The following is a 12975-nucleotide window of genomic DNA, read 5'->3' on the forward strand; positions in this document are numbered from 1 at the left end:
CTTTGGAAAAAAGAAAAACAGAAATACCAATTTCTAATTTAGTTTTTAGGGGAAAACACCACACGAGGGAAGGTGAGTCATGAGCCATGTTCTGACCTGAACACTGAAATACAATATTAATACTTTAAATATGCTTCTGTCAAGACCACAACCACAATGAATACATTTAAGCATATTTTAAATATTTGATATCCTATGAATGTACTGACATTATTCACCTCTCTCCTTATAACCATATGTACCAATCTACCATTAACCAAACTGTTGCGTGAAATGACCCAAAACTTGGTCGCTCAACAGTTGGGTCAGTCGCAAAAACAGAAAGGCATTTTTTGACAGAAAATGGAAAATAATGTACTGCAATCACATAGAGTAGTAATATAATGTCAAATTATACCACAGGGTAAAAATAAGGTTAATAATAATAATAAATTAAATACATCAGTGTCACAAATAAAAATGATTAAATACTGGCAATGCTATTACTCCCTCATTGACATTGTTGTGTGTTTCAAAAAACATGCATAATTTGATACCTAATCCTTAAACATACAGTGGACGGTTGTGTATATATATAACTACATGGAAATGGATGATATCATAGCGGAAGGAATCTTAAATATCTGTATATTGTTTCTTACTGTGATTGGCGCAATATTGGCTTATATATGTAAATAGTAGTATATAACGTTAATCTACAATTCAACAACAGCTATATTTGCAAGGCTCCGGAAGCCTTTCTGTCTTGTGAAATGTGAAATTCAATTGTTAGTGTTGTAACTTTAAAGTTGTGCATAATTTTGACCTCACATACATCGGGGAAAAACAAGTCAGAATGAAGCCCAAGTGCACCCTCTGCACCACGGTGCTATAATGACACCTGTGGGATAATACTGGGACGCGGTGACGTTTCATTTCTTTATTTTCCCTCCCTCGCTGGAACTCGTCCAAACCTGAATCTGAACTTGTCTGTTTGTTTTTTGTTAGCATCATTATATGCCATCACCCAACATCCATCCATTCATTCAAATGAGAACTGAGAACCTTTAAATATCACAAAGGAACATCCCATTTAAAGAACCTGTCAAGAACCATTATTTATGTGTGTGTGGGAGGAGAGGATGGAGGAGGCGCAGGCCATCACATCATCATTGCTGGGCGGTATACAATAGGTTTTAGGCCATAACATATTATTTTATTTCATTGAATTAAATTTATATTATATTCAACTAACTGTCAATAATGAGTAACTTGATTTACATTTTTATTCCAATTTCACATTTTAAGACAATTGCTGGTGTTCTAAAATGTTTAAAACCACTTAAAAAGACATGGTACCAATATAGTAATGTATAGTTTAGTATATATAGTGTACTTATATACATATAAGTATATATGTAATATATGAATATATGTACGTATATAACTGTATACATAAATGCATGTATATATTTTATTACTTACTTATTTTTACCATAATAGTACATATGCTTGCAGTACATAATACAACAATACAGCTTTGAATGAGGATTACGATGTTTGTTTATCCATCCATATTTCATTGCATGCTTACTAGTTCTTTAATGTATAATTGGGAACATTATTATATCATATTAATAATATTTGTTTGCATATACTGTACAGTGTTTCCTCTAGAATTTTTTTTTACCTTGTTGGTACGCACCGAAAAAGCCCTGAACAGACGTTAAGGCGTGTGGGATGGCATATTGGCTTCAATCAGATGGCGCTGCAATTTATATTTGCATTCAAATTTTTTCTCGCTCTGTATATTCAAGACTTAAAACAAAGTGATCACAAGGAGAGGATGACTTAAGAAGCTGCATTTATTGCATAAAAATAAGCTGTGCAGCAATGACCTTTGCAAAACATTGGCACATCATGAACACAGAGTGCATGATTCACTGCTGCACTATATCTTCCTTGGCTTGGAGAAAGAAATTCACCATGGCATCAGAATATGGACATTTTGCCACAGGAGGCCCATTTATTGAAGGCTTCATGCAGGCCCCAAATTGTCTCCTTGCAGTCTGCTCCTGAGCTATGGTTTCACCTCTCATAAGTCAAGATTTGTCTTTATTTAGTAAATTCTTAAATTTAAGGATGGATGCAATCAAAAGCCATCATGAGTTGTGTGAGTGGATGGTGGGGAAATCACGTTCACGGTTGACGCTGCCAACAGGAGCAGTGAACGCAGTAATTTTAAGTAACTCAAATAAGGGACACCGTGGTCACGTGACTTCACAGCGGTATTGAGATCGTTATTGTCATCACCGCAAATAAAAATAAATATTCCTGTGAAACAAGTTTTTTTTGTGGCCTGGCAGAGGTTCCTGCTGGCCTGGCGGGCCGCCAGGCCTGTACAACCATAGGGGAAAGACTGCTGTATGTACTGTATCTAGACCGTGTTGCCTGCATCCCCATCTTCCCCAGTACCTCCATACAGTTCTGCTTCCGGCCACTTTGAGGCGCCCTGGGACCAGTAAGTCATACTGTAATAGCAAATGGGGAAAGTTCAAGTCAGTTCAGCTGTCCAAATTAAGGAACAATAAATGAATGAATCACATTTTTCAGCTTTCTGAATCCAGGCAAAAAAATTTGAACATATTCATTCACTCATGAATTCCTTTGTTAATTTAGTAACGACTTCATTCTTGATTAGTTGGTGTAATGGATGACGAAAGGAAATGCAAAGACAAAAAGAGAATCTTCAGTAAACACATTTTTTATTTTTGTTTGGTAGCAAAAACAGCACCTCTGGACAGCGGCATAGTGTGGTGCAGCCTCTCAAGGGGCAGAACAGTTACAGTGACAGGACACACACTTGGGGAGGTCATGCACTACAGCACTCCTGCAGCAGGCTTTTCTTAAGACATTAGGTGACCAAAAACGCTACGGCACGGTTCCAGCACATTCACATTCCTTTTTGACCATACCACTTTGTCCATTTTGAACAACCCTAACTTTGAAGGTCCGCGGACCGGTGTAGAGTCGCAGAGGTTTTGGAGGGATCTTCTATGCTTTTTGAATTTCTCTTGTTTCGTTTTTTTCCTCATTCTCATAGATGCAGTTCTCCTGTTATTTTATTAGCCACTCACGAGACAACTTCAAACATTTGCTTTAGTACAGACAAGAAAAACATTCATATTTATGAACATATAAAACACAATCGACATGATAGAATCTTTGGTCCCTTTCAAATCTTTGGTTGGTTTGATAAGGGTTGATATTTACTTCACGAGAAGACAATTTTTAAGTTCTGTTCTGAACAGAGGCTGGCAAGCATTTGCTTCAGGCTTTAGAAAAAGGAAAAAAAATGAGCGTTGGGGTGAGGGAGGGAGGGGGGGGCGGGGTCGTGAACTGTGAGTCTAAAAAAACCACTACAGGACAGGCAAAGACCAAAACGGGAACTAAAGACGGCTAGACCTCTAGAGCGGCTCAGTCCTCGACCACCTCGGAGGACTCTGACACCACTTTGCCGTCCTTGGTCTCGATCATCTTGATGACGACGCTCTTCTTGTTTTGGGTGGTGTAGCTGCTGCCGCCGCCGTACCCGCCCCCGCTGCTGGAGCTGAAGCTGCTGCCGCCGCCGTAACTGCTGCCGCCGTAGCCGCTGCCGACGCCGTAGCCGCCGCCATAGCCGCTGCCGCTGCCATAGGCGCCGCCGCCGCCATAGGCGCTGCTGCCGTAGCCGCCGCTGAACCCGCTGGAGTAGCCGCTGGAGTAGCTGCTCTTCACGTTCTCCATGGGGCCGCTGTAGCTTGCTGTTGGGGTGAAGGAGCAGCCACGGTTAATTAAAATCAATCTACAGCAACCTATGAATTCCACTGGTACAATAGGTCAAGCGCGCAGAAGCCGATCGACGCATCGACGGGAGCGGAGAACTCTACTACTCTACTACTCTACTCTACTTACTGCTCTGCTGAGAGATGTTGATGGACTTGATGCCGTTGACCAGCCTGTCCTCCTCTCCCTCCAGGAGTTTCCTGTAGGTGGCGATCTCGATGTCCAGGGCCAGCTTGACATTCATCAGGTCCTGGTATTCTCTGATCTGGCGGGCCATGTCCTGTTTGGCCCTCTGGAGGGCATCCTCCAGGTCCTTGATGCGGCCCTTGGCGTCCCTCACGGCCATCTCGCCGCGCTCCTCGGCCTCTGCAATCTGGGCCTCCAGGTTGGCGCGCTGACGGAAGACGGACGGGGAGAGCTGAGTTCGAGGCTACTGCTGGGATAACTGTGCGCGTGCTTCAGGAAACGATTGCCAAATAAATATATATACATTTCTTTTCCCTTACCTGTCCCTTGACAGCATCGATCTCTGATGTCAGCCTCTGGATCATGCGGTTGATGTCTGCGATCTCTGTCTTGGTGGACCTGAGGTCGTCTCCGTATCTGGTGGCAGTCGTCTGCATCTCCTCATACTAAAAAAAAACACGTGCTTCACTGATTGGAATGTTCCACAAATTCCATGAAACTGCTTCCCATTCACCGTGAATTTTACGGAATGGCGACACCATCGCGTTATCCTCCTCACCTTCGTCTTATACCACATCTCGGCCTCCTGGCGGCTGCGGTTGGCGATGTCCTCGTACTGAGCACGTACTTCAGCCACAATGGAGTCCATGTCCAAGTTGCGGCTGTTGTCCATCTCCACGATGACTGAGGTGTCCTTGATCTGTCCCTGGAGCTCACGCAGTTCCTGGGGATGAGGGAGGCAAGACGGGGATCAGACACCAAACAGGGACGGATTGTCAGGAAGCCCCGTCAGGGTCACTTCATTCGTCCCAACCTCGGCGAGCGAAACCATCAGGTCACTTAACTCGCAAGCAAAGACGGTCAAGTCAAAATGCGAGACAGATGTTGAGAAAGCCCGAAACACAGCGAGGGAACGAGACATTCCCAAGCATTGCCGACATAATCAGCATGCCAGACTGAAAAGTATCGTTCCCTAGATTAAAAAAAAAAAAAAAGTCGATGAAGGTGACCAAGGACTCATCTGGTTCTTATAATAAATGCAAAAGCTTCCATTCAGCAATTTCTCAATTGTTTGCGATGCAACTTCCGAGGGTTGCATTCCAAGAGTATTTAGCGATGGGTGGGAATGGTGTTAATACTGTGAACCCCAGTGCTTGCTTGAGAAAAAAACACAAAGGCCCCATGACCAAAACGGGGGAAGTAGAATATATACAAATGAATCCAGATTAATGAGGTACCTCTTCATAGATCTGCCTGAGGAAGTTAATTTCGTCCGTGAGGCTCTCCAGCTTGGCCTCCAGCTCAACCTTGTTCATGTAGGCCTCGTCAACATCCTGCAACACGCAGAAAGGTAAATCATTGGAGCACGGAGGCGTCAAGCCATCACCAAAGGGCTAAATGAAAAAGGAAATGGCAAGACAATGGCATTTTTAAACAAAACTGACCTTCTTGATGAGCACAAAGTCATTCTCACACTCTGTGCGCTTGTTGATTTCATCCTCGTACCTGAGAGGGAAGAAGACGGATGGTGGTTAGTTATAGTTATAAATGTTCACAACAGACACCACGAGTAGCTTGCGGTTCATTTGCGATCTTAACACCAGGAGGCGTTAGTCATCAATCTCCTCCTTTTTGGGCGTTTGTTAATTTAAGCGGTGAAGGTGTTTATGATAATTCTCCGTCAGGGTTCCACTGGCTTCACTCACTGTAATATGCTCCATCTGTGCATGCTGTCCGTTCTGTTGAACTAGCTGCAAGGTGGCGCACCATTGTGCAACCTGTGTGTGTGTGTGTGTGTGTGTGTGTGTGTGTGTGTGTGTGTGTGTGTGTGTGTGTGTGTGTGTGTGTGTGTGTGTGTGTGTGTGTGTGCGTGTGCGTGTGCGTGTGCGTGCGTGCGTGCGAGTTGCTGTGCTTGTGCGAAGCATACGCTTGTGTCAGATATCTAACACAGTCATGTGAGCCATGTTCACCTCTGGTCATACAGAGCGTAATGTGTTTTCATTCAGGACATGCCTGTTTGCTGCTGTCACTCCCCAGAGATGATAATGAGGTAAAGCCACAGCCAGATGCAGGGAGTAGCCCCCATAAATTATCTCAGCGTATGGATGAGCTTCTCGCTCCAACTAACTAAAGATTCACTCACTTGAGAACGTTTGGGATACTGTATGATTCGAACGGCGCTTTAAGTGGTTTGAAAACAGTCCAAGCAAGCAGAATCACGATAAAACATTATCTGAGATTTCCTTAAATGGTTACGAACCCAGAACACAAACCACAACTTCATGTTTATTTCTTTTTCATGTCCCTCGGCCCCGTAAAATACCTGGCTCCCAAACTCCATCCCGCCTTCCAATCTCAATTGATTTTAAAACTATGATCTGATCCCAAAACATTCCCCTTGCTATGTAAACCATTCCTCAGCATATCCCTCACGTTTCACATGCCTCTGCTTATACATCCATATCACACCCAACAAGTGCAAGCCATCCTATCTGAACTCACCCTAACCTAAGATGGGTTAGCTCACGAAACCTGTGGTGGTGGTGGTGGTGGTGGTGGTGGTCGTGGTGCTCATCCACCAACAATTATTTTCAAAATACACAAGAAGACAACCTCAAGGGTGTTAAGCTGTCACCCTGTTGGTCCACACTCACTTATTCTTAAAGTCCTCCACCAGGCCCTGCATGTTGTGCAGGTCAGCCTCCAGCTTCATCTTGTCGTTGCCCAGCCCGTCGAGCTGCCTGCGCAGGTTGGAGATGTAGGCCTCGAACATGCTGTCGATGTTGGAGCGGGTGGTGGTCTGGTCCTGCAGGAGGCTCCACTTGGTCTCCAGCATCTTGTTCTGCTGCTCCAGGAAGCGCACCTGGCCATGGCAAGAGAGAGAGAGAGAGAGAGAGAGAGAGAGGTCATTATCTGATAAGCGGCACCAATATGGAATGGACAAAATGGGTGGAATGCGGATCGTAAATGGGCAGAGCAGATGTTTCCATGTTCGCCGTTGACTAATCAGTTATTATGGTGTTATCCCTGTGAACCCTGATACAACGCTGCTTAAAAAGTGCCTCACTCTACACATAAGCTCCCGGATGAAATCCCTGCCATTGATCAAATGAAAGTTTGTGATGCTCAGTCTTTATTGTTCCAGCCCATGTTTGGGCCCAAGTTTTCCAGGCGTGTTTTTCCAAAAGAAATGCCCTGACGTAGGCTCATCCGGGCAGGAGCCAGACCGGGAGGGGGCGGGGGGGGGGGGGGTGTAAGTTGTATGAGAGGAAGGAGGAAGGTGAGGTTGGAAAAAGCTGGTGACATAGGAATAGGGGCAGTTAACCCCTCTCCCACATGTTTTCCTGTTTTCCCAAGGCGAGGCTTGAGCTGTGCAATAGCAACCACAGTGTGTGTGTGTGTGTGTGGGCGGGGGGGGGGGTGTTCAATAACCAAACAAGCGGCCATTTGCATGCAGACGTAAGGGATGGTAAATATTTAAGTTTGCATCAAGGTTTCTTTCAATGACTAAAGACAATGGAGCAGGGGAGAGGCGGAGGAAAAAGCTCAAGGGCAGTGTTGATGGTGTGGAGGTTGGGGGGGTTGGGCGTAGGAGTTAGGGGCAGCAACTGTGGGAGGGTATGGGAAGGGTAGGGAGGGTGGGGGTAAGGTGAGGCAGGGGCGGGGTGAAGGTGACATATTTGTGGAGGGTAATAATTGGTTGTGAAGGAAAACAGATGTCCCCAACTTGAGTCAGTGTACCCCGCTGACCCCATTACCTCCACCCGTCAACTGCACCACAGCGCTGCGTTTCTTGCTTTCTTTCTTGGTGTATTTGTGGGGAACAATGCCCTTAAATAAACGGCGCCGCTGTCAATGGGCCAGAGTTTGAACAAAAATCTATATCTCAGGTCAGTTCACGTTCCTTAGATAAAGGGAAACCTCTGTACGCAGGTCTTCTGAACCTGGCCTTGATAACCAGGTCCTCAGGAATGGAAGAAACACATGACAAAAAGCATTAAAGGCAGAGAGTTGTTGGACAGAAGTGATGAAGCGCTCTGGAAATAATGCTTTTTGTCATTTGTTAGGCCTCCGCCGACAGAAGGGGGGGAGGTTATGTAACCAATCCACTGGCGTGAGGCAGAACATGAGACCGAGTGGCCTTTTTAAATATTAACTCGCCTCTGAGGCGACGCGCCGCAACCATTGTGGCTTTGAGGTCTCAGTTTAACAGTTCATACGAGGCAATCGTAAAAGTGTATCGTAAAAGTGTCACTGGAGAGTGGCAAGAAAAGTTTTCAATCGTGATTATGTGAGGTTTGTGCTGTAGTGTATACACAAGTGTGTGTGTGGATGCAGTATAAAGGGCCACACCCCAGCTAAGGGGGCAGGGCCATTCCCAAGGTAACTCATAATCACTGGCTCAAAGTTTTACACTGACACACCCTTTATCTCTTGCTCTTTCTTTGCCTTCCCTCCCCCTCTGGAACTTGGCCTGTTTTTGTTTTTTTTTGTCTCTCCCCCTGTATTTCGGCCGCACAAAAGAACTTCCCAAATATTACACTTGAGCCTAGCTCAAATATTGACACCCCTTTTTTTTTTCCCCCAATCCTGGCAGCATTAAATCAACTTTCTCTGCGCAGCAGAAACGATCGTATCAAGATTACATTCCATGTGGCAAACATATGGTTGTCGTCAGTCAGCTCTATCATAACTATTACGCAACCAAATTGCAGCTGCATTGCAAAAACACAGATTATCTACACAAGCCCCTCCCTCAGCCTTAACCCATACATTGTCACTTTTCACGACTTTGAACGGCTGTGACCAACCTCCACTCTGTTTCCACCCCACCAGGACTGACCTTGTCAATGAATGAAGCGAAGCGGTTGTTGAGGCTCTTGATCTGCTCCTTCTCCTGGGTGCGCACAGCCTGGATGGTGGGGTCGATCTCCAGGTTCAGCGGGGCCAGGAGGCTCTTGTTCACGGTCACAGCAGTGATGGGCGCCACGGCCCCTGCGCCCATGCCCATGCCCATGCCCATGCCCATGCCCATGCCCCCACCACCCATGCTGGAGCCCAGGCCGATGCCACTTCCGTAGGCGCTGCTGCTGGAGATGTAGCTGCCGCCTCCAATGCCTCCCCCAAAGCTTCCCCCCATGCCCCTGCTGCTTGTTCCATAGGTGCTGCGGATGCTCTGGCTCTGACGGGTGGAGCTGGGTCCAGAGTAGGACATGCTGCTGTAGGACCTGGGGATCGATCCAGAGGACTTGACCTGGTAGCTGGTGACCCTCTTCACTGACATTGTGCAATCTTGAAGTGGCTCAGGTTGTAGTGGAGAGTGGGCAGATCAGACCGACCAGTTGGGAAGGTAGGTTAGAGGCAGACAGGCAGGCTGGGTGGGGGAAGAGACCAGAGAGGATAGGCAGAGCAGAAGTTTAGTGAAGTGCTTTAAACCGCCTGCTGCCGTGGGAGGGGACTGTGGCGCGTCGCGATTGGTTGGAGCTCTGGGTGAAGGGTGGGGACGGGGCGGCGCTGTAACACAACACTTCTGGTCTCTATGACACATTGTCCAGCCATTCCAAATGAATACCTGGCTTTTTAGAGAAAACTTTGCCGGTTGCCCGGTGAGAGGGGGTTGTGGCTTTCTTCCCAACACCCCCCCTTTCTTTCTTTCTGTCTTTCTTTCTTTCTTTCTTTCTTTCTTTCCTCTTCTCTCATCTTTCATTTGATTGCCAAGGTGAAGCTAGCGGGAAACAGAGTATTTGCTTTAGTTAACCGCCCACCCATTTTCTGTGTTAATTTAACACCGACTGAGTGACAGGAACACAACTAACAGTAGCTGAAATACTGACTGTGTGTGTGTGTGTGTGTGTGTGTGTGTGTGTGTGTGTGTGTCTGTGTGTGTCTGTGTGTGTGTGTGTGTGTGTGTGTGTGTGTGCGTGTGTGTGTGTGTGTGTGTGTGTGTGTGCGTGCGTGAGTGCGTGTGTCAGCACTAAGACAGCCTCTGAAGAATGTGAGAATATGTTTGTTTTTTCCTCAGCTATTGTAAACCTAACTGAGCTTTGCAGAATACTTTCCCCTTCACTGTGAGATAGACCGCCCCACACTATTTTTGGGCACAGACATTTGGATTTTAAGGCCTTTGGTAATAGTCCATCAGAGATTGTAAAACACAATTTCTTTTCAGAGACCCCTCAGATCACTCTCCAATCCCGGGTAATGTGGAAACATTCCGAGCCATCATTCAGCTCGGTCATCTCAGTTTATCTCAGCTGCTTTACATATGCAAAACCATCCCGGGACAGGTTTGGCCCAAGTGGCACTGTATGCGGGGAGACGAACTCCAGTCGACAAATAGTTACTCAGTAACTCCTGGTGATGTCGTTTTTTTTTTAGTTTTTTTTTATTAATGGGAACCTTGGGTTCTCCCCAACTTCGCCAAAAGGGTGACAGACATGTAGACTCAGCGGGTTGCATGCGGCACCTATGTGGAAGGTCATTACCCTCTTCGCGTCGGCAAACATTGCAAAAACAAAACACTGCCAGACGAGTTATGTCACCTTACCAGTAATCCTGAGATTTTATCATAATTTTGCGACTTATTAAATGATGTCTTAAGGGTTGCTTCACAGTAAATTAACATTTTACCTTTTTGGAACTTCGTAGACTGTTCTAGTTGTTCTAATCAATGCCTCTACTGGCTTGGTCATAATGTCCACATTACATGCACCCATATCATCATCCCTAAAATATCATTATCAAAATATCATAATATCCATGTGAAAATATTTGATTTTGCCGATGCCTAATTGCCTAATTCCGACTCAGGCCCGTCCAGCCAACGGTGTAACGTTCCCTCATTTCCCAGCAGGTTGCCAAGCAGTGCCACAGGGGCTCCACTCTCCCTCCAGCAAACTCCTTCCAAAATCCCCTGCCCTCTTTGCTGTCCTCCCCCTTCACTCATTCTCTCCTCAAATTCCAATGCAGGCTGACTCATAATGCTTGGCGCTAGCAATCCAACTGTATGCCCCCCCCCCCCACCCCACCCCCCCACCTACACCCATGTCCCACACCCACATTTATCCACCCTCCCTTGGACTCCTTGGCCTTGTGGTTGTCATGGAGACCAACAAAAATAAAGTCTCTTTTCTTCCCCTTGTGCCCTGTGCACTGGAACTGCCGTGCAGAGGAAACATTTCAGCCGACATAAAAAAAAAAAACCTGCATACATTCATGTGACAAAGTGGCAGAATTGACTCACTTCTGATTCATCTACCATATGATTCTGCTGTGATGAATGTTTGCGATGCAGAACAAAAATTTATGCATTTTACCACAAATAAATACACCAGTTTCATAAGAAGGGGGAAGTTGATTATCAGAAGAAGAGGACCCGAAAGAAGTGAAATCGGAAATAGTTTGTTTGGGAATGCAATCTTTACTCTAGATTGCTGCAAGTCATCTCAGCACAAAACAAACTGTGCAATGGGGGAAAAACCCATAAACACAAACATAAAAACAGCCATTTTCATTTTTTTTTTTAAGTGTAATTGATTTCAGGTTATTATCGAGCATGTGGGCGTTTAAACCTGTGACTCTCATTAGTGTGGGCAAGTGAAATGATCCTAAACCAAGCAGCTGAGTCCATTCTCCCCTGCTTCCAGGCCTGCAAACCAACCAAGCCAAAAATACAATTATAATTAATAAAAAAATAAAATGAACAATAATAATAATAATAATAACAATAATAATAATAATAATAATAATAGATTAAAAAAGTAAATAAATACACCTTAGTATGTTGCGCAATTGCTTACTCTTGTGCCACACTGCTCTTATATACCTGCGGATAAACAACGCAACAGACACCTCGATATCAGCAGTGCCCGATGGATAAAATAGAACAGGAATTCCTCACAGAAACATTACCCGATTGACCCAAACATTGGCATTATCGATTATCAACAGCATAGAGGAGAGGTACGTTAATCAAGACAGAAATTAGTTCCCTTTGCTCAAAGTTTGTTATTTTAACAGTAGTCAGCTGTTGAACACAGCGATTTCCTGCCTCCATAACATCATGTATTCCTGTCAGTCTGTGCTGTCAACTCTCTGTTTATCTCTCTCCCTCTTGATATCCTGTTTCTGTGTCAGCAGTTTAGTGACAAGTATCGGACAAGGTCAATGCATGGGGATGCATGCGAGTAGTTATCCGGCGCAATTAAATACGTTTTTTAACCAGCGGACCAGCAGGAATTTCAGGACATTCACTCTAGTGCCCTTCCTGGATCCGTCCCCACCCATCAACCGATACAGAGAGGATTTCATCAGCGCCTGTCACATGTCTGGTGATTCTTCTATCTGTAGAGGCCGATACTTTATCTGCTGCCTTGGAACAGAGACAGGGAGAGGGGGAGAGGGAGAGAGAGGGAGGGGGAGGGAAAGGGAGGGTGTGTGTGCACTCAACGACGGAGGCTTGTCGACCGGTCAACTTGATGTTTGGCCTACTAATACTGCTGGTTTCGCCGGGCGGAGCGGGGTTTTTCAGAGGAATCACCGGGTGTGGCACAGAGGGACCTCTAGGCCGTGTGTGACACTCCATAAATGTCGTCAAAGTGTTATCATTGTCACACCTAGACCCTGCGCAGGGTTAATGGGAGGCGTGTCGGGGCAAGAGTTTACAGTATGTGTAACAAGATAGTGTGGATGTCTGTGTGTGTGTGTGTGTGTGAAGATGTGAAAATCCCCCCACAGAATACAGCCTGAGCGTGATTCATTGGTTTTATTTGATTCTGTCGACCCAGGGCGTAACTTTGATTTGAGAAGTGGGGGGGGGGGGGGGGGGTTCACAAGATTCAACCGGGAGGTAGCAGAGCGAACAAAACGCAGTCTGGTCCCAGCTGTAAATGTGTTTTATTCTACTGGGTGGTAGAAGTAAAGGAACACGTCTGACACGTGCTTTGTTTAAAGTGAGCCTTTGAAAAGTAGCTCCTCGCTGGAGGT

At 45.7% G+C, this 12975-nt stretch overlaps 1 protein-coding gene across 1 annotated transcript; it reads right to left on the reverse strand.

Moving 5' to 3' along the window:
• Positions 1–2727: 2727 nt before the first annotated feature.
• On the reverse strand, positions 2728–9390 carry krt8 (keratin 8). The gene is made up of 8 exons (XM_080014961.1): positions 8834–9390; positions 6645–6853; positions 5436–5496; positions 5229–5324; positions 4550–4714; positions 4311–4436; positions 3934–4198; positions 2728–3782 (listed from the first exon to the last, which is right to left on the reverse strand). The coding sequence occupies exons 1-8, from the start codon at positions 9272–9274 to the stop codon at positions 3457–3459; spliced, it is 1689 nt and encodes a 562-aa protein (XP_079871087.1). The 5' UTR covers positions 9275–9390; the 3' UTR covers positions 2728–3456.
• Positions 9391–12975: the final 3585 nt, after the last annotated feature.

This window comes from Zeus faber (genome assembly GCF_960531495.2).
Source record: "Zeus faber genome assembly, chromosome: 15".
In the NCBI taxonomy this organism is placed as follows: domain Eukaryota; kingdom Metazoa; phylum Chordata; class Actinopteri; order Zeiformes; family Zeidae; genus Zeus; species Zeus faber.

Coding starts and splice junctions, on each gene's coding strand:
- krt8 (XM_080014961.1), bottom strand. CDS start 9,274: ATGTCAGTGAAGAGGGTCACCAGCTACCAGGTCAAGTCCTCTGGATCG. Junction 6,854..8,833: donor TCGCTTCATTCATTGACAAG/GTCAGTCCTGGT, acceptor TGCCATGGCCAG/GTGCGCTTCCTGGAGCAGCA. Junction 5,325..5,435: donor ACTTTGTGCTCATCAAGAAG/GTCAGTTTTGTT, acceptor TGCGTGTTGCAG/GATGTTGACGAGGCCTACAT.